At 38.5% G+C, this 26149-nt stretch overlaps 1 protein-coding gene and 1 long non-coding RNA gene across 3 annotated transcripts in view; both read left to right on the top strand.

Annotated features, from left to right (window-relative positions):
* The window catches only part of efnb2a (ephrin-B2a), a 31829-nt gene extending 14660 nt beyond the window's left edge, over nt 1–17169 (top strand). The window contains exons 3-5 of the mRNA XM_007552303.2: nt 10835–10927; nt 11563–11667; nt 15984–17169. Of these exons, the coding sequence (XP_007552365.1) occupies nt 10835–10927; nt 11563–11667; nt 15984–16396 (611 nt within the window). The 3' untranslated portion in view covers nt 16397–17169. The remainder of the gene's footprint in view (nt 1–10834; nt 10928–11562; nt 11668–15983) is intronic.
* Nucleotides 17170–23793: 6624 nt separating this feature from the next.
* Nucleotides 23794–26149, top strand: part of LOC103138190 (uncharacterized) — a 10557-nt gene continuing 8201 nt past the window's right edge. Inside the window, exons 1-3 of one of the 2 annotated variants that reach the window (XR_476260.1) lie at nt 23794–23829; nt 24270–24310; nt 24430–24612. This is a non-coding gene — a long non-coding RNA (uncharacterized LOC103138190). Of the gene's footprint in view, nt 23830–24093; nt 24613–26149 lie in introns of those variants that run through there. The other variant, XR_001662133.1, reaches the window with a different exon arrangement.

Here is a 26149-nt window from a genome sequence, read left to right as displayed (position 1 = left end):
CTCTGACGGGTTTCTGCGCCGGCCCCCTGGTTTGAAACATGGGAGGCGGACTGAACCATCTGTGTGGCGCCGATGGGGGGCGGCTGCGTGTGCGGGGGGGTTGAGCTGCAGATCGGACCATCTGCGATCCTCTGCCACCGCCATCTGTGAGCTGTCACAGTGGGGAAGGCCGTATTTCTTAGAGGGAAGAAAGGAGAGCGAGGCGTTTGCTTCAGACTCTGCCGCTCAGTTTGCGGCCGCCGGCGCTGCGGGTTACCTGCACGGCGAGGCGCATCTGGACGTCGACGTGAGCAAACCGAGCGGATCGGGCTCTTCTTTAGGGTGACAGGAGGAAGAGTCACGTCTAGCTTTACAGTTCTGGAAGTTTATTGGTTTCTGAAGTTTTAATTTTGGAAAATCTGGGTTTTTTTTTACACCAATGTACTCATTGGGTTTCCATAGTTCTGTGATGTCACCGTGCCAAGGGCGGCCATCTTGTTTGACAACAGTTTGAATTCAGGTCTACAAAACGGCAAATATTTAATTTTCTACTTAAGAGTTAGGCAAAGATTGTACTCCAGTAAAAGTAGCGCTATTTCAATATATTTTTACTTAAGTAAAAAAGTTCAAGAATTTACTCAGCATTCGGTAACGACTGCAGTACTGATGAACTGATCAAAATACCATTTAATATTTAAAAATTACATCAGCAGATGGACCAAAACATACATGAATGTGGAAATTTTGGTATTTTAAATATCAAAATGAAAATAATTCTTATAAATAACGTAAGTACAAAATAATAAAATCAAGTAAATTCAGTTCCTTTCAATTTAAAATTTATGGCAAAAACAGCATGTCTGATTAATTTTTAGTTAAAACATGTTTGTTCTTCGTTCAGTGAAGTTACTCACACTAAATCGATTTTACTCAAGTAAAAGTAGCTATACTTAAAACAAGAAAAATAAAAAGAATAAAACTGGATCTGGTATAAGAGGAAAAAATCTTTAATTTTCTCTTGCTGCATGTTGAAAAAAATCCCCTCCATGCAGCTGCTGATTTGACAAGTTGGAACAAAAAGATCGGTGGGAAACATCAATTCAGATCTTAAGTAAGACGGGCTGAAAATCCAATTTTCCTGCAGATTCTCCTCTGCTGATGCTCTCGTCTCCTTGATGCTTAAAATGGGACATGAAGAGCTGAAACGCTCACAGACAGGTAATGAAAACAGGTGCAGACGACAGGAAACATGCAGGCGTTTGGGATCATTCTGGGTTTTAACATGAATACAAATAAACGGCACACAACCTTTTAATATTCCATGGTTTTCATTCCTTTTGTACTGATTTATTCCTCATTATTTAAGAGATTATAATTAAAATAAATTAGTGCTCTGGTGCAGTCTTTTGTTTTACATAATTAAAGATTCACCGATCAGAGATTTTGTGTCTAATTTTTGTTCACCATGTTAATCTCTCAGATTTGGGTGCTATAAATAACAGCCTTAAGCTTTTTAAATTCATTTACTCTAAATATAGAAACTCATAGCAGTCCTGCTGGAATTGATGATTGAAACATTTTATTCGCTCTGCATTTTCGTTTTCAAAATATTTTTATTAGAGCTAATCAGATAACAATAAATATTAACTTTATTGAACATAAGCACCTATTGACACATTTATCAATATAATATTAACAAGTATTTATAAAAAATACACTAGTTTCAGTTTTTTAAGAAAATGAAAAGATAAAACTGCTCTGCATTTATATCTCTATCATTTCAAAACAAAGAAAAAAAATAGTTTATGTTTTAAGCTCTCCTTGGAATCTTCTATTAGCACTTAGCATTATTAGCATAGCTGCTAAATTAGCAGCCTGAATGAGCAGCCAATATGGCTACATGTAAACAAGATTTTATGTTTCCTCTAAACATTTTACGACTCTGAAAATAGTGAATTTTGAGTCTTTTTTTCTCTCTACTGACTTCCACACTGAAGATTGTTATTGTCACTGTGACCTGTATTTTAGCTTTTAGCTATATTGATCTCTCCTCAATCTCTTCAGATTGTTTATGGAGTCCTAAATCTGATAAAATATGATTGATTAAAACATTTATCTATAATAATAAGAAGAATAAACAGAAGGAATCCCTTTTTCTGATGATTAATTTGTTACCTGTGCAACGTGACGATTCAGTTGCGTGTTGCTTTTTGACTTATTTGCTTTGAAACACTTCATTAGCTGAAATATCTTGTCTGGCAGGTTGCAATGCAAGAGAGAGGACCATTTTTTAAAAATATATTTGAGTCCTGAACTGGCTCTACCGGTCTCAGTTTTCTCTGCAAAACCTGTAAAGAACAACAAGTTCTACTTTGCTGTTTTTATAGGTTTCGTGTGAAAGTCTGAACCAATCTAGAAACTATTGTCAGCTAATAAGACTGAGCTTATTGTGTTAGTTCAAACTTCATGAGAACTAATTTTGAATCTAAATTTAGAATTATTAAAAAAAAGAAAAGCTCATGTCATTATAAACCAGTTAGCCTGGAGAGTAAGTCATATATTAACTCTGTTTATTTACATCTGTTAAATTAAATTAATGCTCTTCTATTCACTCTCATAAACTATATTTTAGTTTGTCTGAATTTCCAGGAAAGCCCGTCTCATCACAACTTCCAGCTTTAGCTGTAAGAAAGCAAAGTAAATAGAAATTTCAGCCACTTTTATAGCAGTAAACAAGGATGGTTACCCCTTAATAAAGTCTTTATTAAAGACTAGCTAAATAAATTGTCACTCACAGATTAAAGTGAATACCTGTACTGTTATTTCAGAGGGAATTACACTGCAAAAAATAGTACAATCCTGAAGCTTTAATGGTTTAACTGTTTAAAGCTTAATGAGAATTGAGAGGAATTTATTTTTAATAAGAGGTTCTAATAGTGAACTTTCTCTCTGCTCACACACGGCGGTCACCATGTTCTCACCTTTGGGGGAAAGGTACTACTGGGAAAGATTAAACTGTTTTTCTCTATGTCTTGATGAACTTTTTCATTATGTTAGCTTGTGTTTGTAGACCTGAAAGATGCATAATTAATAACAGAATCCCACAGTGAACATGTGCTCTCACACAGCAGTCACCATGTCCTCACCTTTGGGGGTAAATCTTGACTTATTTATAGAAGAGTCATTTCTCAGTAGAGCGCTATTTAAAAATACTTTGTCATGTTAAAAACTCGTCTCGAAACTCAAAAGCATTCATTGAAACACTGGAGCAGAGACTATTTATTCATTCAACCAAACATCCATCACATTATTGTAAGCATAAAATGACAATAATTAAATATTTTTATTGTTTGTTCCAGAAATGAGCAGCTAGAGAAGCCAGAGCAATATGATGGGATCAAAAACCTAAAAGGAAATCGCGGTGAATGTTCTCTTTGTTCACACACGGCAGTCACCATGTCCTCACCTTTGGGGGTAAATGTTGACTTGTTTACAGAAAATTCACTTCTCAGAAGAGCATTTTTTAAATACTTCAGAAAGAGTTAAAAAAAAAAACAGCATCATTTAGCTCAAATTTCTCCAAAACATTAACCTGAAAGGGAATCGTTTGATCTGTGAATCTAAATTCTTATTGTCATTGACGTAATTCCGCTGTTGGCCTGAGGGGGTGCTGTTTCTACATCTTTTGTCTCCATTTGTGTTGAAAAGCAGTGACGATATTGCAGATTTTTCTATAATTAAGCTGTAATTTCTCAGCTAAAATAGACCAACCACTGCTGCTGATGTGTGTGTGCGCGTGTGTGTGTGTTTCGGTTCTTGACAGCGCCATCCAGGACCCATCAGACTGTGACAGCTCCTCAGAAAAGTTCACCGCCAGGGTTTCATTAGTCTCTTGGAGTGAGCACTCAATACGTAATTAATTAAGCGGCGTTTAATCCTCCATTTCTCCACACAATCAGCCTCACATCGCTTGTGCGGATCTGAGGCTCGACCGATTGGATTAACGTTGCCTCCTTTGAGTTGGCTGCCAACACTTCAGGGCTTTTTTCATTTCAAATCAGCAAGCGTCGATGACGTACGGAAAGCGACGCCGTTTCCGTTTTCGGGCGGGTTTGTCGTGTATGTCTCTGTTTTTTAAAGTGCACAATGGTGCCACAGTCGAGTGCAGACGGGCTTGATGTGATCCTTTGCGGCAGCGTGGCCCGAAGCCGAGAGATGAGCGAGCCGGATGATTACGTGCGCCGAGGAGAAGGGAGAGAGAGAGAGAGGGATGAATAAAGAGGGAAAGGGGCCAGAGAGAGTGACGAAAGAGAGCTAACGAGGGTGAGGAGGGGCGAGGAAAGAGAGCTAAAGACAGGAAGAGGAGGGCAGGAGAAGGACGAAGCTGCAGCGACAGTCGGAGGGAAATCTGACCAGTTTTTCCTTGAGTCGCAACAGAACCTGAGAGCTGCAGGGAATAACTGGGTCTTTTTTGGTTAATTCACAGTTTCCATTGACCATAAGACTTAAGCAAATTGGAATAACAAAAATAAATTTGCTGAATGGAAACAAGACGATTTGGAAAAAACTCATGTTTGTGTGCAAGGGTGAGGTGCGATCAAATGTGATTAAATTATTTCACAACACTGCAATAGAAACACTTTTTTCACATCACACGATTCTTGTGCACCAGAATCCTGTTTTCTTTTTCGACATTAGCGGAATATTGACAAAGTTTTGCCCACATTTGTAATGGAAACATTTCTAAAATTATGGTGACATTTTTTTGCATCACACGAGTCACATGATCAACAACCGGATGTTACTACTGGCAGAAACCACAAAGAAGATGACAGGAAGTGGTAAAAGGATGATGCGTTTTTAGTAACTTATTCACGCCTGATTTTAATTGCGTTTCTTTTTTTAACAGAAACATCGCAGAACTGCGGGGGTTTCCTTCAACAAAGTTTCTCAGACATTGTAGTGGAAACTCAGCTACTGACATTAAAATGCTTGTGTGGATGAATCAGCTGTAGTCCCAGTGTGGGAAATATTCACAGGCATTTCTTCTTCTGCACCTTTAATTAAATAAACTCCTTTCAGTGCCGCACTAATTGGATGTTAAATTCAACCCAAATGGATCCAAACAATAGGTTCTAAGTGGGTTTTTTCCCTTTTTTTCCTGCTGATTAGAGATGGTTGTTGGGCAGCTTTGGTATTCACGGTGACCCGGCTCTCTCGGGGGGTCGCAAGGGTCCTGAAAGGGACCGAAGGCGCCTGCTGTCACGGCCAATTACCGCGCACCGCCGTGACGGGCATTAACCAGCCTGTAACCTCCGCTCTGTGGCGATGTCCTCACGCTCCGCGTTTAGATCACCGTCCACGAATCCATCCTGGTTCTGTCCATCAGGACGCCCCCTCTGTTCTGATCCGATCTGAAAGGCTGCCAGTAGTTATTGACCCGTCATCGTCTTTTGGTGCAGCATTGTGTGCTGGTTGCACACAGGAACAGGGCCAGACTTTAGAAAGCAGCAGCCCAAGGCGCCAATGTTTTGGGGGGCCTCAAAGTTTTTCTTTTCTTCTTCACCGCAAAAACACAAAATCTCACCAAGTGTTTATTTTTTTGGCCTTGTTTCGAGTGCAAATATCTTATTACATTTTAACTAACTCACAAATAACTTTTCAGCAAAATATAGGAACTTGTTTAGAGTCAATAATTTCTTAATATTGATGAAAAAATGCCAGTTCCATTAGCAGATTATTTCACTTACAACATGTGAAAAATGTCTTGTTGAAGTAATCTGCCAGCGGAACTATAATTGGGTTGCTAGGCGACGGGCTGGGCGTGGCTGGGGTTGCTAGGTAACGGCTCATTGCCCTGCTGAATTAAGGAATTATAACAAGCTCCTATATGTTGCTGAAAAGTTATTCATACTTTTGTCTTATTTCAAGTCTACTAAGATATTTGTACTAGAAAGTAGACAAAAGTACTTGGTAAGATTTAGTTTTTTTGCATTTTCTTTAATGATTGCAGGTTTTGTAAACATTGTACTTTATAGAAAACTCATAGGTCCAAATTAGGTGAATTGTGTTAATATCCTTGAGACTGTTATGCATATTGACAATATTCAAGTACTTTATGACTTTGACAAGTAAATTATGAAAAGTAAAGTAAGTAAATTATGAAGTTACAGTCAATTTCTTTGGAAACAACATGGAGTTATTAAACTGAATCAGTTCATACCTGCCGATGTATAGTTTTTACCTACTAATTTATTGTCATTTCCGTTAGTAAAAATAAGTTTTTCTTAGTGGATGGGGGGGCCAAAAGTGTCTCCTGTCCAGGGGCCCACATCCCTGTAAATCTGTCCCTGCACAGGAAACATGGCAGCTCGGTTTTATTAGGTCAATTCAAACTGATCACAAGTTTAATATGAATTTCTTCTATAATGTGAAGAAATTATGTCGATTTTCCAATTTGGGTTTTTCTATTTTATGGTACAAAAGATAGGAAGGCGTTTTAGGAAGTCTCTATCCGAAAACAATTGACTGTCGTGTTAAAGTGGCTGATTTTCTGCCTTCTTGATTTGTCAAACAGGAGAAAATGAAACTGAACTCAGAGAAAGCCGAGGAGGTTGATGCGTCCAGGATTTTAAACACATTTGTTTCTTCATTCTGCTTATTTTAGGATTTACCTCTCATGATTTTCACTTTCTTTTCACTTTCACAGATATATGCTAGGATCTGCTTAGGACCAATCTGTTTCTTTCTGTCTTTCTTTCCTTCCTTCGCTCCTACTTTCTCTTTGTCTTTCTGATTCCTTCTGAACTTTCTTCCTCCTTTTTTCTATCTTTCTGTCAGAGTAGCCCTTTTGTTAGCAATGATAGCAGGTGCTAACGTTAGCATCAACTGTTTCTACAAGCTAACCTCACATTAAAGTTGCGTTAATGTTGAAAATAACCTCCTTATAATTTTTAAAAACCATCTTTTTCTCTCGTAGTCGCTACTATTACAACTCCTGCTCAGATCGGGCATGAATTTAACAATTATAAAGAAAGTTTTATATATAAAAAATACCTCAGATCTTGTGTTTTTTATTACATTTGGATTAAATCAGTGGCGTAAGATGATTTCTTTTATCACAAAGAAATAGTGGAGTAGAATAAATAAATCAATGGGTTTAATTTTTGGGTTAAATATGGTAGTTGCAGATTCTAAAAATAGTTTTACACTCAACTAACTCACTCACTCTGTGGTTACCTAGCAACTCACTCACTCTGTGGTTACCTAGCAACAACCTCTTGAGTAACTGGTGCAGCAGCAGTTTAAGGTTTCTCCACAACAGCTTAAAATAAAATAAAAAAAAACAGTGTGAAGTGAAAGCTGTGGATAAAACAGGAAATTTCATGCATCCAATTTGGATTATTTGAGATATTTAAAACAAAAAACTAATCAATAACTGTTTATCTATGGATATTAACACTTATATTGTGATAAATTTTTTAAACCAGTTTTTTTTTCTAATATTCACTGTAAAATTATTAAATATTGTAAGACGTATCAGCATTTGATTAAATATATGGAATAAACATAAAATAACTCAGTCAGAATGGCATAAAATCAGAGTCAACAAAATGTGGATCATGGTATTCCTGTTAGCTTTTCCCAGTGTTGACTGTCCAAAGCAAATGAATGAAATGTTTTATTTTTCCTGCTCTCTTCCTGGAGTTTTACCTAAATCCATTTCGGAGGGGCTGGGATTAGTCGGTTAACTCTTTCCAGCTCGCCTGCCGGCCGCTCCAGCTTGGCCCCGTCTGACTGGACCGAGGAGGGCCAAGTCATTCAGCCAGCCTGAGCCGATTCAACAATCACATTCTGTTTAAATCCAAGTCAGGCCCGCCGAGACTGCAGCCTTGGCACCGACCCCGCTGTGTTTTTATCCCGCATTTAAATGGGAAAACGGGAATTTAAAGTTGAAAATGTCTTTGATTTTTCTGCAGAAACCGAAGCCTCTGTGAAGGGGGAAATGTTTTCTTTCCCGCCACGTGAACTCTGACCCCTTCCCAACGCTTCTCTGCCGTTAAGATGTTCGGGGCGTCCCTGCCGGATTGTCGTGTGTTTTGCTAACAGGTTTATGAAGGAAAACACACAAACACGCAGAGGAAGAGTGGGGGGTGGGATCCTTTAAGCAGCTTTGTCCGTAATGTGCTTCAGGTCAGCGAGACGAGGAGCCCGGTCCTCGTTAGCATGCGCTACGCGTCCGCTAACATCACCGTCTTATTGAGGCAGGAGGATTCAGATCAAGATGATTGGTAGCAGCAGGGAGGGAGAAAAGGAGAAACTGAATCCCAGCCGCGATAGATGGAGGTGGGATCCGAAAGGTCTGATGGGCAGATAGGAAGGGAAGAGAGGAAGCAAAGCGGAGGAGAGGAGTGGGTGGGGCGGTTGGATGTGAATGCGGGCCACTGAGCGCTGGCGAGAGGCCAGGCCTCTAAGCTCTGGCAGCTCGTTAGCCTCTGTGTTACTGGCCTGATAGACCACAAGCCCTGCTGCCCCCACCGCCCCCCACAACTCACTCATGATCTAATATGGATGCACTTCCATCAACTCACCTCTAGAGGCAGCAAATGAGCAGAAAGGTGGAGCTTTTGCACATTTTCCCCTCCTATCCTCTTCCTTCATAACCAATTAATCAATTAATAAAAAAAAATTACATTTGCATGATTTGTTTTTCTCTTTTCTCTCTTCTACCAAAAACTTGATGATGATTTCAGCTAGCACTTTTTAAAAAAATTATTTATAATTAATTTTATTTGTTGTTTTGTTTATTTATTTTGGATATTTAAAATGTCTTTGAGTTCCAGATCCTTCAATATTTTTTGAAGGGCAATTTTCTTTTTCTTTTCTTTTTTTTTTGTTTATGAATTTCTCAATCTATTTCAATCATGGTTTTGTTTGTGTGCTGCTTTTATTTCCATTTTAATAATTGTTTTTAGTCGCTAGTTTTTTTTCTGTCAGTTAGCATTTTGTCAGTTGAGGCTACAGCTAATAGCTGCTAGTTAGCGGTAGCGTCTGTTAGCTCATTTTTAACGTCTAAGCTCTATGTGTTAGCTATCCAAATAATTGTAAGCCAGAAAACATTTGAGACGGATAAATTCAACCACAATACAAAGAAAAACCATAGATTGTTTCTTTGTTGTTGCTGAAAAGTTATTAAAATCTTGGTAGCTTCATTGTCTCTGCTGTTCTTGTCCGTCTGCTTATCTGCTTCTGCTCTCTTTGTCCCATCAGCCCGTCTCAGTCTCCTTTAAACCCGCTAACTGAGTCTGCTTTTCAGATCTGAGCAATTTTAGGCTTTTCAAATAAAAAAAAACGTCTTCTTTAATAAGCGGCCACCGCTCTCCTGGGTGTCGTTAGCACTAATTCACAATAAAGCGCTGAGTCCACCCGCAGCCTGCCAACATGTCTGCTGTCATCGCCGCCCTCTCTCCGCTCCTCTAACAGCCTCCTTCATAAGGCCCATCAGCGCAGTTAGACATATTACAGTCACAATTACTCAGGCTAATTGACTTCAGGGGATGTGAAATATTCCACCGGAGAGAAGCGGCCGAGGTGATGAACAGGCAAACTGTGATTTTATTAAAGGGGAGTGACTCATATCCTTCCTCGGAGGAAGGATCTGTTTCCCCTCACATGTATCTCTACATAGACAAGTTGAATTTTATTGTTTGCATCCAGAAATTTCGCGCATGTGCAAAACGCTGGCAGGTGAAAAGACGATTCTTTTACCTGCCGTCCATCGCCGGGCTGCCGCGGTAGAACTGTTTTGTTAGCAAAATAAAACATGGAGATGTTATTAATTTAGTGCAGTGCCACAACAAAGAGGAAAATAATGTTGAAGAATCACTCAGAACCACTGTATTCTTCTGTTCTTCTCGCTCTCAGACACGACAACAGCTACACGGAGGCTAGTTAGCTAATTTCAACACTTGTTCTACTGATCTGTCAGAGTTTAGCATATTTTAAAATTTTTGCTTACTGAATTGAAACTCACAGAATTCCACAGCACATCTACGTGGTGAAGTTATCAAAGTCAAGCTAGCATAAGTAGCTGACCTACTTCCCTCTCCATCGCAGTTTTTTTCTCTTAATAAAAACTTTTTTTCTGATCTTGTTCTAGTTTTTGTAGCGTCCATTTTTCTTCTATATCTCTAGTGCGTTATGTTGACAACCTGACAGCTAACACCAATGAAAGTCATCGTTGGTAAGCTGCTTTTTGCGGGATGCTGTAAGCGTGACTTCACTTTGCAGTGTGTTGCCAGATTGGGCGGTTTTCTTACCAATTTGACTTATTTTGAACATTTTGGGCTAGAAAGAAAACTTTGGGTGGATTGTTACCATTTGTGCCACTTTTCCCAACATCTGGCGAGTTTCTAGAAAGTGTTCAGAGGAAATTCTTTGGAAACAGTTGTCATGGGTGGCAGAAAAGCACAAAACTTTTCGTAAAATGCCACACTCTTGCACTTATCGTATTAGTTAATTTGATTAGTCTTTGGTTAAGCATGATTGAAAAGGACAGAGACACAAAAAACAAAATCTGTTTGTGTTCAAAGAGTTCAGACTCTTAGCTGACACAGTGGGATCTGGTTCTGCTCAGAAAGTAATAAATTACAACCAAAAACGTTCTGCAATGTCGATGACATTTACGTTTATATGTATGACTACATCTGGTGCTTTTAACTGTGAGTTTCATTAGCAGCTGGTGTTTTTGGAGTTGGTTTCTTTCTGTTTGGGATGGAAACTATCAGTCAGACCTGGCAACCCTTCTGCCCTCCGCCCGTTCTGACCCCGAGCTTCTCTCCGTTTCCCCCTGCAGCTACATCCAACGGCACCATGGAGGGCATCGACAACCAGGAAGGGGGCGTTTGCAAGACCAAGTCCATGAAGATAGTCATGAAAGTGGGGCAGAGTGAGTATCGCAGCATCTAAAGGCGATGTGCAGCACTCCGAACAAGGTCAGAGGAGGCGGCTCCGTCGTCTCCATGACACCTGGGGCTGTAATCCAGCCAACCCAATGCATACACAAACACACATTACAGCTGCTCTCACACGCTGTCGGCTGCACTCCATACACATATGCTAATCTAGTTTACATGCATAATTCCCATGATTCATAGCCCAGCAGATGCAGTGTTTGTGCACCCTGAGAGTGTCGCGTCAGGAGCGCGAGCAGCTCCAGTATTCTCCTGATCCGGAGCTAATGGTTCCACCAGATCCAGCTCAGGTTGAGGATAAATCCAATCTGTGAAATTAGGCTGAAATCTGGTGATTTATCGTCATTTTTAATCCCATTAAAACAAGAAGCGACGCCATTATTAATGCTGCTCCACCTTAAAACCACTGGCTAAAAGTTGTGTGGCACCTTAAAAAAACTGTAATGAATGCGAGTTAATTGATACATATTGACAGGCGATACAGGTAGCAGCTACTGATGTGTCTTTAAAGATAAAGATAGATGCTTGATTTGTCCCCATGGGGGAATTGATTGACTGGTTGATTGATTGATTGATTGCCTGCTAATCCATGTCCATGTTGTTCTTTCAGATCCGTCTGACCCCGTTTCACCCAAAGACATTCCCACCAGAACGCCCTACAAGCCCGGGTTGCCGGAGGACGACAGGGAGAACAACGAAGTCCAGCAGACACGAGGTGGGCCCGGTTTCTAATTTTAATTTATAAGAATAAACTCATAAGCTTTGGGGAGTAAAGATTCAATTTTACCACAACAGCATCTTAAAAATTCAAGAAAAAGTTGCTCTAATGAGAAAGAGCTAGAATAGTTCTTTTTTGTGTTTTTCTTCTTGTAATTTCTGAGTTTCAAGTTGAAAATTTTTTGCCTTTTGAAACTCAAAAATATTTTGAGTTTATTTCTGTAAAATTTCTGAGATTTTTTTTCTAGCAAATCTTTGATTTTTCAAACTCATATTTTCCTAAAAGTTGAACATTTTGACTTTTGAAAGTTTTTTTCTAGAAAATTTCTGACATTAATTTAAAATTTTCTGAGTTTTGTACTAACTTTTGACTTTTCAAACTCAGAAATTTAGTTTTTTTCTAGAAATATTCTGAGTAGTTTCAAAATATTTGAGATCTTTAATAGCTATTTTTTTAATTTTCCAATGCAGAAATTTCCTTGTTTTTTCCTAGAAAAATTTTGAGTTTAATCTCAAAATTTCTGTTTTATTTTTTTTTGGTGGAAATTTGATCCTTTTTTTCCCTTAAATGGCCCTAAAACTCCGTCGTTCCGGAGTTATGGTCAAGGAGCTGCACAAAATAAATCAGTGGTGTCTGGGTGTGTGTGCGTGTGTGGGTGTGTGTGTGCGTGTGCGTGTGTGTGTGTGTGTGTGTGTGGGTAACAGAAAGGTCAGCGAATCATCAGCCGGTAATTGAATGTTGCCTATAAAACCGATAAGCATCTCTGGTCCTTCTAAGGTGTCTCCTGGCCGCTCGCCTTTCAGCTTTAAGGTGACATTTTCAGGAAAACGATCCGGCCGCCGTCTGCCGTCTTCGGCGCACAGAAACGGGCTTGTTTCGGGTCGAGAGGCTTCGTTTGCGCGCCTCCTATCTCTGCTATTGGATTGCAGCTCAAAAATCTCTGTGTAAGAAAATCAGGAGCAGTAATTTCCTCCGCGAGAAGCAGGAAGTGCCTGGGGACGAATGCAGGCTGACCCACATAAACGCTCCCCTGGATCTCTGAAAAAACAACAACTGAAATAAAACCAATCAAGGGCCTTTACAGCCCAGGAAATTAAACTGAGGAATATTCATTATTTATTTCAGACAAAACAGAAGGAAAGGGTTTAAATATTTGCAACATTAGATAACAAAAATGTGATTCTTTTGTTTCTGTCGATGGAGAGTTTGTCAGTTTTTGGGATCTGTTGGGAGAGGAGAGATCCACCTGAAGAAAACTGGAATGAAGGTTAAGCTACACTTTTAAAAAGCTGCTTAGGAAGTGGGGCTCCACCTTATAAAATATAACTATGTAGTAAAAAAGGAGTAAAATTCTGCCAAAATTTACTACAAAAAACTTTTAGATTAATATCAGAAATGTCCTAGAAAAAAACATGAAAATCTCTGAGCTCCAAAAGTTAAAATTTTGCTAAGAATCTTAGAAATTTTGAGATTAATTTAAAAAAAAAAAAATTCTAGAAAAAATGTGGAAATTTTTTGGAGCTTCAGAAGTAAAAAATAAAAATAAAAAAAAGTTCTAGACAAAAAACTCATAAAATTGTAGGTCAATCTCAGGAATTTACTAGAAAAAATGTTGATATTTCTTGGTTTCAACTTTGGAATATTTCTGAGTTAAAAAAGTTGAAAAATTGCTAGAAAAACTCAAAAATTTTGAGATTCATCTCAGAAGTTTTCTAAACAAAAACTTGATCATTTCCAAATTTAAAAATTTTCAATGAAAAAATTGCAAAAAAAAAAAGAAAGTATGAAAATTTGCTTGAAAACTGAAATTTTCAGATTAATCACATACATTTTCTATAAAAACTTGGGAGTCAGAAGACAAAAATGATCAACTTTTGAAAGTCAGAAATGATGAGAATATTACAAGAAATGAATATATTGCCCAACAAGCTTGTTTCTTACAACAACTTTTTTTCTTGTAATTCCTTCTGGTAAATGTGATTCTTGAGAATAGGGACAAAATGGGTTTTAATTTTCCCATATTTTTTTTTATTATTTCTCAACCTTATGTATGCAGATATGACAAATAATGTTTAGGAAATGTAAAGATGCTAAGGTGCAGGCTCCCAGTTGCAACATTTTTTTAAAAAAATTACATTTTTAATCGAGCGGACCCAGAACTTTGTCATCACCATCTGACAAAAATTAATATAAAATTATTTTTAAAATACCCTATTACCCAAAAACAACAAAAAGTCCATCTGACGGAGTTGACACAGAACTGAAGGTGGGGACAAACTATTGAATAAAATGAAAAACTTGATACATGTGAAGTAATGCAATTCATGTAAAATACATTAAAATGAATTAACAGCACATTTAAGTGAGATTTGACAACAATTTCGCTGAAAGAGTCAGAAAAACTCTGATGGAGTTGACAAAATGCCAAACTACCTCAATTTATATGATGTTACTCTGAAGGAGGCCATATTGTAGCTCATCAGGTCCATGAAATCTTTACATTTTACCAGAATTAAGCTTTTATTTCACAAAATTTCATCAAAGTTTTGAAAATGGTCAGTTATGGAGTTGACACATCATGGTTGTGACAAGCAACTTAGGAATAAAACAGAAGAAAAAACTAAAGAATAACATAAGCTAACCAGAGCTAACGAGCCTCTTAGCAAAGGAAGAGAAAAGACGACGTCATGGGGTCCTCAGAAGTTCTGGTGCCCCCCAATAACGCCTGATTTTTTTTTACATTCTTTTCACGTCTGACAGTGTTGACAAAAACTAGGGACAAATTTCAATGGAGTTGGAAAATATATAAAAATGATTTTTAATTCAATTTATTGATACCTCTATAATTATTTATATGACTACTTATACTTAATTGTCATAATATATAATTTTAGTATTTCTTTAATTATTTTAAACTATTATAATGTGTTGAGCTCTGCTACTGGACAAGGGCTTTTACAGGCATTACCCACCAACTACAATGTTTAAAATAAAAAAAATATTCAACAAATACCTGGAAAATATACATTGTTGTGCTCACATGACCCAGGTTAGTTTAGTCAGATATTTGAAAAAATTATATTTTGTGTATATTTTATTCAAATTTTGTGCTTTATCCATAGGACCTGTTTTGTCCCTATTCTCAAGAATCACTGATTTTGCAAATATCATGACTTTATTCTTGTAACTAAACAAAAAGCACCTGCAGCTCAATAAATACTCCGTCATAAACCTCACATATAAATCTGAGTCAGATCTTTTATTTTGAAGTCCCCCAGCTCTGGCTTCCTGTTGCATGTTGCTTAAAACGGAGCAGCAGCTTGGAGTGAAACTCTTCTAGCTTTTGTTTAAAAAAGTTACATCTTATCCGCTCCTATTCAAATTCAGCAAAGACTTCAACCTTGAAAGTAGGGCAATCAGCGGCTGGTCGGAGATCCCGGAAAGCTGCACTCAGATAAATTGCGTTTTGAAAGACATAAAAACTAACTTGATTTTCTGGCTAAAGGCCCCAGAGGGGCAGAGAAATAGAAATATTTGATACGGTCATGAAACATCAATTATGGAAGGCAAGCTGTGCTCTGACTCCCAGCGATGGACGCTCTGGTTCTGATCCAACACTGAAGGCTGGGAGCGTGTGGCTCTGCCCGGGGCCGGCAGCATCGCTGCAGCATCGCCGCGACATCGCTGCAGCATCGCCACAGCGAAGCCCCCGAGTGGTTCTGAGGCCCAAATGCTCTGCTAACAGAGAGATGTCTAATCCATGTTCAACAAACCAAAGGCTGAAACGTTTATGATCGATTTGGACGGAAAGTTTCAGGAATATTCAAGATCAGCTGAGCAGGAAATTTTGTTTCCTTCTCCTTCCTGCATTCAGGTTCTACGACGGCGCGTTTTTACCATCGTAAAGGAGTCCATTAAAAACAAACAAACAAAAAAAACTTTTAGAACTTTTCAAATTTGGGAAAAATTTTTTTCTAGAAAATTTCTGAGATTAATCTAAAGCTAATTTTCAACTTTTGAAACCCAGAAATTTTTTTCCTAGCAAATTTTTGATCAGTCTCAAAATTTCTGAGTTTTTTCATACAAATTTTTGACTTTTAAAACTCAGAAATGTCCACATTTCTTTCTAAAAGGAGTTTTTTTTTTGTAGAAATTTAGCTTTCCAAGGATTGTGGGGCCCACTCCAGTCATTCAGAAGGCTACAAATGGCCCCCGCGCCGCACTTTGAACAGCCTTGTTGCTCGACTTGTTGTTCTGGATCAGTCCCAGAGTTCTGGTTGGTTCTGACCCGCTCTCTCTCTCTGTTCCTCCAGATAAATCCAAAGCAGAAGACGGCAGCGGCTCCGGCTCCGGCGGCGGGAAATCGTCCAGCGCCATCGGCTCCGAGGTGGCCATCTTTGTGGGCATCGCCTCAGGCAGCGTCATCTTCATCATCATCATCGTCATGCTGGTCCTGCTGCTGCTCAAGTACCGGCGGCGGCACCGCAAGCACTCGCCGCAGCACACGGCCACGCTGTCGCTCAGCACGCTGGCCACGCCCAAACGCGGCGGCGGCGGCGGCAACAACAACGGCTCTGAGCCCAGCGACATCATCATCCCGCTCAGGACTGCTGACAGCGTCTTCTGCCCGCACTACGAGAAGGTGAGCGGGGACTACGGACACCCCGTCTACATCGTTCAGGAGATGCCGCCGCAGAGCCCCGCCAACATCTACTACAAGGTCTGAGGGCCGGGAAAACGAAAACGCAGAACCCGGACGAGCCCCCGGTCGGAGCGAAACGAACCGCCCCGCTCTTCCTCTCTGTCGACTCCTCCTCCTCCTCTCCTCTGATGTTTCGTCACTAGTCGTTTCCTCTCTGAGTTTTTGCCCTTCGCTCCGGTTCGGTCACCGCCGGCGCAGACGATGGGGACGAGTAGCGAAGCCGCCGCCGTCGCTCGCCGGGAAGCGGAACGGACAGCCTCTTCTTCGTTTTCGTCCACCGGGATTAAGTGAGTGGGATGGATGGATTTATGGATGTGAAAGTTTCTGAAAGTGTGAGGAAAAGACAGACTGCTGTTTTGGAAACAGAGACTTTAACGATGGGAGAAAAAGCAGGAAGTGGGCGGAGCTTGAACTCAGCTGAGCGGATTTACCAGCGGGATGCAGAGAGATTCCCACGCCGGACCTTCTGTGGGACTTTCACCCACTCACCTGTCCACCCACATGACTACCATCACACAAACACTCACCTGTGCACAGAAACAGACTCGCGGGTCAAAGTGACGTGTTGTCGATCACAGCATCTCTCCTCATCCTCAGCTCGGTTTTATTTCGCGTTTTACTTGAAGGTTTAGAGAAAAAAAAAAGATTGAGTCTCTTTGTTTAGTTCCACATTTACTGGTTTTGTTCATATCTGTTTTTTATACTTTTACGACGGCGTATCAGGGCCACTATGGGTAGAAAAAAAGGAGAAAATTTCTGCCAAAAAAAATCAAAGATTAATGTCTGAAGTTTTCTAGGAAAAAAAACGTAAAAATTTCAGAATTCACAAATTCAAAATATTGCAATAAAAAGAAATTAATCTCAGATTTTCTAGAAAGGACTTAGAATGTTCTGAGCTCAGTCGTAACTTTGTGAGAAAGAATAATCTCAGAAATTGTATAGAAAAAACAGAATTTTCTGAAGTACGAAAGTTGAAATATTCCTATAAAAATCTCAGAAAATTTAATATTAATGTCAGAAAATTTCTAGAAAGATTTGGACATTTCTGTTCAAATCTTTGAAAATTTTAAAATTTTCGACTCGAAGCTCAGAAAATTTCTGAAACTCAAAATGTTTGACTTTATGAGGTCAGAAAATTGCAAAATGTTCTAGAACATGTCTATCTTTACAAGCTCACAAAATGTTCAAGTGTTTTTTTTTTTAAATTACTCAAAATTTCTGAGCTTTTTTCTCACAAATTTTAAACTTTTGGAGCCAGGAATTGTCCAAGTTATTTCTTGAAAATTTCTTACATTAATCCGAAAATTTCAGTTTTTCTTCTTTCAAATTTTCAACATTTTTAGCTCAGAAAATCATTGAGATTAATGTAGAAATTTCTGATTTTTTATTTTTATTTTTTGCAGACGTTTCCTCCTCCTTTACTTTGTTTCCCGTCTGCAGCGGCCCTGCTGCGACGCCGTAATCCTCTGGAATAGTTCGAGTGCAGATAGCGTTTCTTCCCCGATGTGTCATTGCAGCTCACGCGTGGCAGCAGCTCAGTTGAAAACAGGAGGAGGTGGAGGACTTTTCTCTTGCATAGCGCAGCACTTTTGACCCCTCCTTTTTTACGCTCGTCCCTCCACTCTCCTCCGCCGGAGAGAGACGCGGCGACGTCCGGATATGGGAGAGCCGTCGGGGCTGCCACAGGGGCAATAAGAAATCCAGTTCGCCTTACTGCTGTAAGAGGTCAGAGGTCAGAGCGAAGCAGTTGTAGGTACTGTAACGGGACCCCCCAGGGGTCCTGTGATGACTAAGGGTACCCTAAGGGCCCAAAATTCAGCATGGCCGGTGCTCTCCTATTCTTTTCTGTAAAGCACAGGAACATCAGCTTAAACCTTCACTGTTTTCAGCCTCCATTAGCATTTCCTTTATGTGAGTTTTCAATTCTCTTTCTTTTTTTACATCCAATATATGTACATTTAAAAAGTAAAAAAGGACATTAAAAGATGAAAAAAAATAAGATGATAAAATTTATTTATGATAGACACAGAGCACAGGTGTTGTCAGGCGGAGTGGAGAGGAAGAAACTAATTTTAATATATAAGTGGTATAAGTGCACATTATGCAATCTAGGTTTTGATTATTTGATATCTGGATGGTTCGGGTCCTGGCTCCGTCTGCGAGTTTTCCCAACCCAAAATAAGGTGCAGAGTAGCCGTTTGTCCCAAAGGAAAGTTCCCAGTGTGCCCGATTCTCCTCATACACGCCCTCCATGTTCCCCATGCATGTGTGTGTTCACTTGTGTGTGTGTGCGTGTGTCAGTGACTTCATGCAGCATCTCAGCAGTGACTTAGGCCTCTCCCTGAGCATTTATCAGCCCATTGTTCGCATCTCCATCGATTCATGAGCATCAGATTTCACCGAAAAAGCCAAGCCTTGTATTATCTGAGGTTTGTGCCTCTGAGAGGCTACAAAATCTGCAAATATGCAATTCTTATTTATTTTTTTAATCAATTCTAAAAGAAAAAAGTGTTCTTAACCACTGAAAGATGTAACAACAAACCAACATAACAAAATGAGTCTGTTTATTTTTTTTATTGTTTTTGTTTTGGAAAATTTTTTTCTGTTTTTACTGCAAAAACAACAAAACTTACTGGATATTTTGGTCAAGTTTTTAGTGCAAAATCTTAGAACAATTGAAATAAGACAAAACTAACTTAAAATGAACATTTTAGCAAGATGCAGGAGCTTGTTTTAAATCAATAACTGATATTGATGAAAACATTAATAGATCCACCAGCAGATTTCATTTGGGAAAAATTTCTTACTATAAATAAAATACTCTTGACTTGAAACTAGGGCTGTAGCTTACAATTATTTTAGTAATGAATTATTCTGGCGATTAATCGATTATTCTGATGATTAATCGATTATTCTGAATGATTAATCGATTAATCGGATTGGTACATTCTGCACATTTTCATTAAACCACTTAAGCCTGTTTTTTTACATGATACTAGACATTCATAAAAGGAATGAAATAAGCAAACAATTCAGTTACTTTTTCCAGTTAAGAAAATAAAAATAGCGTTGCCTAAAATGCAGAGGCAGCATTTCTTTGGTGGTGTTTGTTTGTAGCAAAAGATGCATCTGCCGCTAAAAAAGTATTACATGCTGATGATTATTTACTATATGAATAATTTAATAGCATAAGTTGCTTAATAGGATTTTTTTTTACATAATTTAAACCAGATGAAGCTAAAAAATATTTGATTTCTATGTAGAACGTATTTAGAGATAAAGGTTTTTCATTTTAATTGCTAAATGTATATACTTTTTGTACAGTTTAGACTTAATAACTGCAATGACTGTTTTATCCTTTCAGCAAATGGCCTTTTTTTGAATCTGTACGCTCCAGTTAACAATTAATCAATTGTCTTAACAATCGATTAATCACAACTTATTTGATTAATCGTTTCAGGTCTACTTAAAACAAGCTCCTATTTCTTGCAGAAAAGTTATTTGTAAGTTATTTTTGTCTCATTTCAAACGTACTCGGAGGTTTCCAGTAGAATCTAGACTAAAGTAATCGTAATCGTTTGTGTTTTTGCAGTGTTGACTACGTGCCGTAGTGCAAACTGTGAAAAACGAAACCATGACAAAGCATCAGTAACAGAACCTGGACAGGTATTTAGAGGTGGAGGAAAAGCGAAAAACAAAAAAAAGACACAAACACAAACAGAAGAATGGCTTTTTAGTTGCTTTCTGTCTGCGGCAGAATCTGACAATCTCCTTAGTTTCTTTGAATCTGGCGTCCTTTTCTCAGCCGCCGCTTGGCTGCAGCTCTGCGGCGCCTGAAACGCTGTAGCGGCGCCGCGGCGGCCTGCAGGCGGCGGCCTGGGGGAAGCACCCCAGGCGACTGTAAAATGCCTTGCTCGTATGGTCAGCCCTTGGTCACTTGACTCAGTAAATTTGCACCGTACTTCTGTAGGTAAGAACCTGTAAATACATTAATGTTTGTATTGTATATGGATCCTGGGTTGTTACAATAGCCTTATTCACCTTTGTAGGAAAGTAAATGAAAAAAAGAAAAAGTGGATTACACTTCAGTAAAACAGAGCATACTACTTTTTTGGTAAATAGCTTATGTAAATATTGACCAGAACCCAATAAAAAACATTTTTTATAAACTCTTAAAGTAAGATGTTTTGTATAAAATTTGAAGTTTTTGCTATGTATTTTAGCTAGCGCTCTATGGAAAGCCCGTGTCCTCCCCACTTCCTCCCGTTTTGCACTGTTTCCATGGTAATTTGGTTTAAAAAAAAGAAAAAAAAGAGAAAAGTTGCCAAACCGACTGCTGCATATTTGTGCCATAAGTGTGTACCATAAATATTTATTAAATTAGTTTGTTTTTTTTTCTCTCTCTCTCTCTCTCTCTCTTATGTTCCGTTGATGGTTTTATTTCAGTCCAGTTTGTAAGTAACAGTATTATATTTGCATCGTTTATCGTCTGCCCCGTTTTATTTCGTCATGTCACGGTTACAGCTCCCTCGTTCCTCGCAGTGTCAGATGGCCCAGATTGTGACGAAGATTAAAAAAGAAAAAAAGAAAAGACATTTTGAAATTCGGAATTTTAAATTAATTTCGAAGAGGATAAATGACACACATTCCACCAGTCTGTTACAAACTGAAAATGTTTTTCAATAAAATGTTTTTCCTATGGACACGCTGTCTAGGAGTGCTTTGTGAATTTGAAAAATAACGTCTTATTACTGTCTTTTTACAATTTATTACCAATTATTACAGATTATTACTGCCTTATTTCTCTCTTTTTATGGTCCAGATTCTAATAACATAATATTCCAGTAGTAGAGCATTTTTCATTACGGCCTGTTGTTAATTACTGATATGTTATTATAACTAATGAGAATTAATACTTTTCTTGTAAAATTTAAAAAAAAAAAAAAAAACAGGTGTTTGCGTGAGAAGTTGCCAGCCCCTAATACACCTGAAGGAGATGGGAACTTAATGTGGAAGCAATCCAGCAGCAGCAAAGACATTAGCAACGATGCTTACAAATTTTAGCCCAAATGATGCTAAAGAACGCAGATGTTTTAAAATATAACAGTACTTTCAAAAATGGCAGCTTTAGCTTTTGTTTAGCTGGACATAATAAAAAATTACTTATAGGTTTGTTATGGTTGCTAACTCCTAGCTAGCACTAGCTAGCTGATCCTAGTTTGGAGATGGCACTCTGGCTTAAAACAGGAGCAATGTGCAAAAAAACATGAAAAAAAGATGCTTTGAACCAGATTTAGCTTAAGCTAAGTTCCTCCTGTCGTCCCACAGCAGCTGAGTTAATTCATCTAAAACCTTCCTGTAGCGAATGCTAGCTGCTACAAGACGTTAGAAAGTATAATTTTTCTGTGAGTGACGGTTACCCCTGGCAACCAGGTTTTGTTTTAACACTAGTTGGATTTAATAAAGTTTGCTGTCTGAAGCAAACTTAGCTAGTCACCAATTCAAATGTATAATTCATGTTAGCATCTTAACACTTTACAATCTGCAGTTTCATTCGCCATATTGGATTGTTTACTATTCTGATGTCAGAACATGTTACAAAAATTAATGTTTCAGCGTTTAAATTGAATGTGCAGAAGAATATAATTAAGGTATTTATATGTACATAATAAAGTAGGTAATTATTCATGAATTGACCCAAAACTCTGGAAAACTTGCTTTTGGTGTTTATTGGTCACAGTGTTCAGAGACTGATTTACGCTTTTTTCTTTTATTCTGTACCAAAGTTCGTATCTGGGATCCTTTCATTTCAATTTTCCAATAAAACTGAACCAGGGGTGTCCAAAGTGTGGCGCGAGGGCCATTTGCGGTCACTCGGATGTTTTTGTATGGACCCTGAATGATACAGGTTTGTCTCACCAGCTCAGGTGTTGATGCAGATGGAAACCTTATTTTATTCAATTAGGACAAAACTATTAAAACTTTAAATTTAAACTTTAAATAAAGAAAATGTGAAACTTATTGAGGTTTTGTATCTTCTTACAGAAAGAAAGATCATACACTTTGTTTTAAATAAAATGTTATGTTTATTGTTGAGCAGGAACCAAATTCTCAACAAAACTTTATGATTTAGTTAAAAAAAATAAAATGTTGGATTATCAGCACCTCTGAGTTGATGATGTTGGCTCACGTAACAAAAAAAAAAAAAGTCTGGACACCCCTGAACTAAAAGCTAATAAGATTTTAAAGAGTTGACATTATTTTCAGATATAGATAAATACTTACTCTTACAGTTTTATATATTTGTATTTTGCTCCTACAAGAAGACAACAATCTTTAGGTCTGTTTGGATTTGGTATGAAAGTAAAGCAGGATTCACAACAGTGTTTCTGTATATTGTAGTAACATTAACAGCTAACGCAGAGCTGCAGTGTTTGCAGTCAAGTTTGATCTGCTGTCTCCACGTTAGCTCACTCCCTGATGTAATATGGACACACTGATTACAGGATCATGTTCCCCATCTGTGCTTAGGGCCAAATTATCCTTAAGCCAGTGAGTCACTCTGTTTTTTTGGCCGCTACGTTCAGGCAGCTAGCCTGTGCAACCAGCTCTGCTGCCAGTGAGTCAGGACAACGTCCTGCCAAAACACGGCCAGGCAGAGACACAAACCCAGCAGGCTGCCATCTCTCTTCCACCTCTGCAGACCTGCAAATCAGTTCATCACCAAAGCTCTCTGCTCAGCCAGAGTCAGCAAGATTATAGCTGTGACGGCCAAACGACCAGCTAGCCAGCCAGCTAAGCTTCTGGGCCTAGCCTGCTAGATTAGCATGCTCAGATTTTTGGCTTTGTGTGGGAATCAACTCATTCTGCATTTGTTCACAGTCCAATCGAACATCTGTGGGATGTTCTGGACAAACAACAAACAGGATAATAACAGTTTTTATTGCAGTTTAGTTTTATTTCATATAGTAACTATTGTTTGTCTAATAAAGTTTTAATTGTTTTTTTTACAGTGGGTTTGCTAGTTTTATTACTTATAAAACTATATGTAATATAGTTTTATAACTATAGCCTATTTTAGTTTAAGGCTAAAATATTTTAAACTAAAATAAGCATATAAGCCAAATGTAGTAAATATGTAGATTTATGTACATACGAGCTGCATATCAGGCAGTATATAGCTAATATATTAGCATAAGTCAATGCTAAGTGCTACTACTCCCTTTAACATTGACTTACTAAATAGAGTAATCAGGGGTGTCCAAAGTGGGTCCTGGAGGCCCGGCATCCTGCATGTTTTAGTTCTCTCCCTGGTTTAACGCACCTGCATCAAATGATGGCTCGTTAGAGACCTAGGAGGAACATTGACAAGCTGAAAAGGTTGTTGCTACCACCAGGGAGAGAACTAAAACATGCAGGATGCCGGCCCTCGAGGACCGACTTTGGACACCCCTGGAGTAAGTCAATGCAAGTACACACATTTTAGTGATACCCATATGCTAGTGATAGCATTTAGGCTAACCATAGCATTTTAGCTATCTTGAGTTCATACACACATTTTTCCATACCGAGTTCACTAATATACTGGTAGACATTTTTGTATTTATGAATCTATTTATTAGCCTTTCCAACTGATGTGAAATTGACGAGTCATTTCTCCAGTCTAGTGCTAGATTTACGCATTTGTTTTGGTTGTATTTACCCATGATGCCCTGCGCTATAGTTACCTTCCTGATTTTTTTGAGGCGGCCAGTGTTACGAATTCATGCCTCCCGAAACAAACGGGACTTTCTAGAAAAATGACGTTGAGTTCATATCATGTGTTTAGAGAACGAGTTTAAATCAAATCAGACGTTTTTGTGACTTAAATTTGACTTGCGTCTCCGTCTCTGTTCAGTCCAAACAAAGAAATTCGCCAAAAAAAAAGGAAACCAAGAGGTACTCACCATCTTTTTGTTGTTTTTCTTCATTATCTAACACACCAGCTGCACCAAATATTTAAGATATTAAAGCCACAGGCGATATATCCATCATTTCTAACCACATTGTCTTCAAAGCCCTCTCGTTATGAGACGGCAGCCGAAAAATAAAAACGTCTTCATGATGCCGGAGTTCGCCTGCCGACTGTTTATCAGGAAAAACGGAGATGCCTGCGAGGCCGGGGTGGAAACAGAAAACAAGCCGAGCCTCGAATCGTTCAGTTTTCCCACGGTGGTCCGTCATCTCCCGGATCTTTGATGGTGAGGAGGATGTTTTCCCTGCTTAATGTTTCTGTTTTATCTCCCTGGCTTTCGCGCAGCAGAGCGCAGCGCTGGCGAGGGGCGACGGAGCGTTGCGGGGTTTTAATGGGTTTTTCATTTTGACGAGGCTGAAGGGTTTATCCTGGGGGTTCGTTCGGGGTTGCAGGCTCCTAACCTCTCCGGATATCTGTAGTTCAACATTGTTCAGAACCGTTTGGGCCCGGTTTGAATCCTCTGAGTGAAGGAAATTAAATCTGATTGGTCACTCGCACTAGAGCTGTCAGTTTGTTCTTGGTGTTAAGATCCTTTTGTTGTTTGATAATGTTTGGACTCGACTCTGATGTTGAAAATTGGTAACAAATGCTAAAGTTAGCTAAAATGCATTCAATAGCATTGACTCCATTCAGTATACAAACATTAGTGTAAACGCTGAAGTAGCTACATTAGCTATTTTAGTCAGTAGCATGTAGGAAGCATGTGGACTAACATTGACTCGCTCCATGCTAAACACATATGGACCAAAAATTAGCTAAAATGTATATCAGGCTAACATTAGCATGATGGCTACATGCTACCTTTCTACAGTTCTTGCCCCCCTTAACGCAAATATGTAGACACGTCCTTGTCTGTTTTGGATGTATAAATCTGCTCACATGTTTTTATGGGATGAAGATGATGCATCCTGCACTAGAACAGCTTTTGATTAGAGAAAAACTGCTGCGTGATCTGACACTGTTTGATGTTTTAGCTTTTTATTCCTGGTGTTTATGAGGAAAGGCTGGACCAAGCTGCACAGAAACGTCTCAGGTTTCAACACGGGAGTTTTGATTTCTTCTCACGTCACCGAAACATGAGGGAGCGTAAACAAGATGAGCCATCAGGTTGATTTTTACTTTAGGGAGATAATCCCACACGGATTCCTGCAGCCTGACTCAGACCAGTCGTTCGTCATCATCTCAAATATCACACAAAAATTACATTTCCTGGATATCCAGGAAAACACCTTTTGAACTCACTCAGCTTAATATTTTATTTACCCTTTAATATTTTCATCTATTTCTGTAGAAATAATCCCAGTTAATTTCTTGATAAACACGCCCTGCTGATACAGAGGTAAATATTTTGAAGCATTTGAAGCCAGAGTTGGGTAGTAACTGCTTACATTTATTTACTCAATTACATTTACTTGAGTAACTTTATTATGAAGTACAGTAAAATTTACAAAACAAACAGAACAAACAAATTTGAAATTTAGCTAAAGATTCTGGTGACTTTCTAGTTAAATTTCTATTTTTTTTCTAGATCATTTCAAAATGTAACATTATTTCTAGATTTGTTTTAACTTGTCAAGCTTTGAATATTTTGCTTTCCTAGAAAATTTCAGTGATTAACTTAATTTTTTCTAGAACTTTTTGTCTTCAGATTCAGAAATGTCTTTGATTTTCTAGAAAAAATTCAGTTATTAATCTCAAAATTTCAGATTATTTTCTAGAACATTTTTGACTGTTCACACTTTGAAATTTCTAGGTTTTGTTCT

The sequence above is a fragment of the Poecilia formosa genome, unplaced genomic scaffold, assembly GCF_000485575.1.
Source record: "Poecilia formosa unplaced genomic scaffold, Poecilia_formosa-5.1.2 Scaffold47, whole genome shotgun sequence".
NCBI lineage: Eukaryota > Metazoa > Chordata > Actinopteri > Cyprinodontiformes > Poeciliidae > Poecilia > Poecilia formosa.
This window is presented reverse-complemented; position numbering and strand designations above follow the sequence as displayed.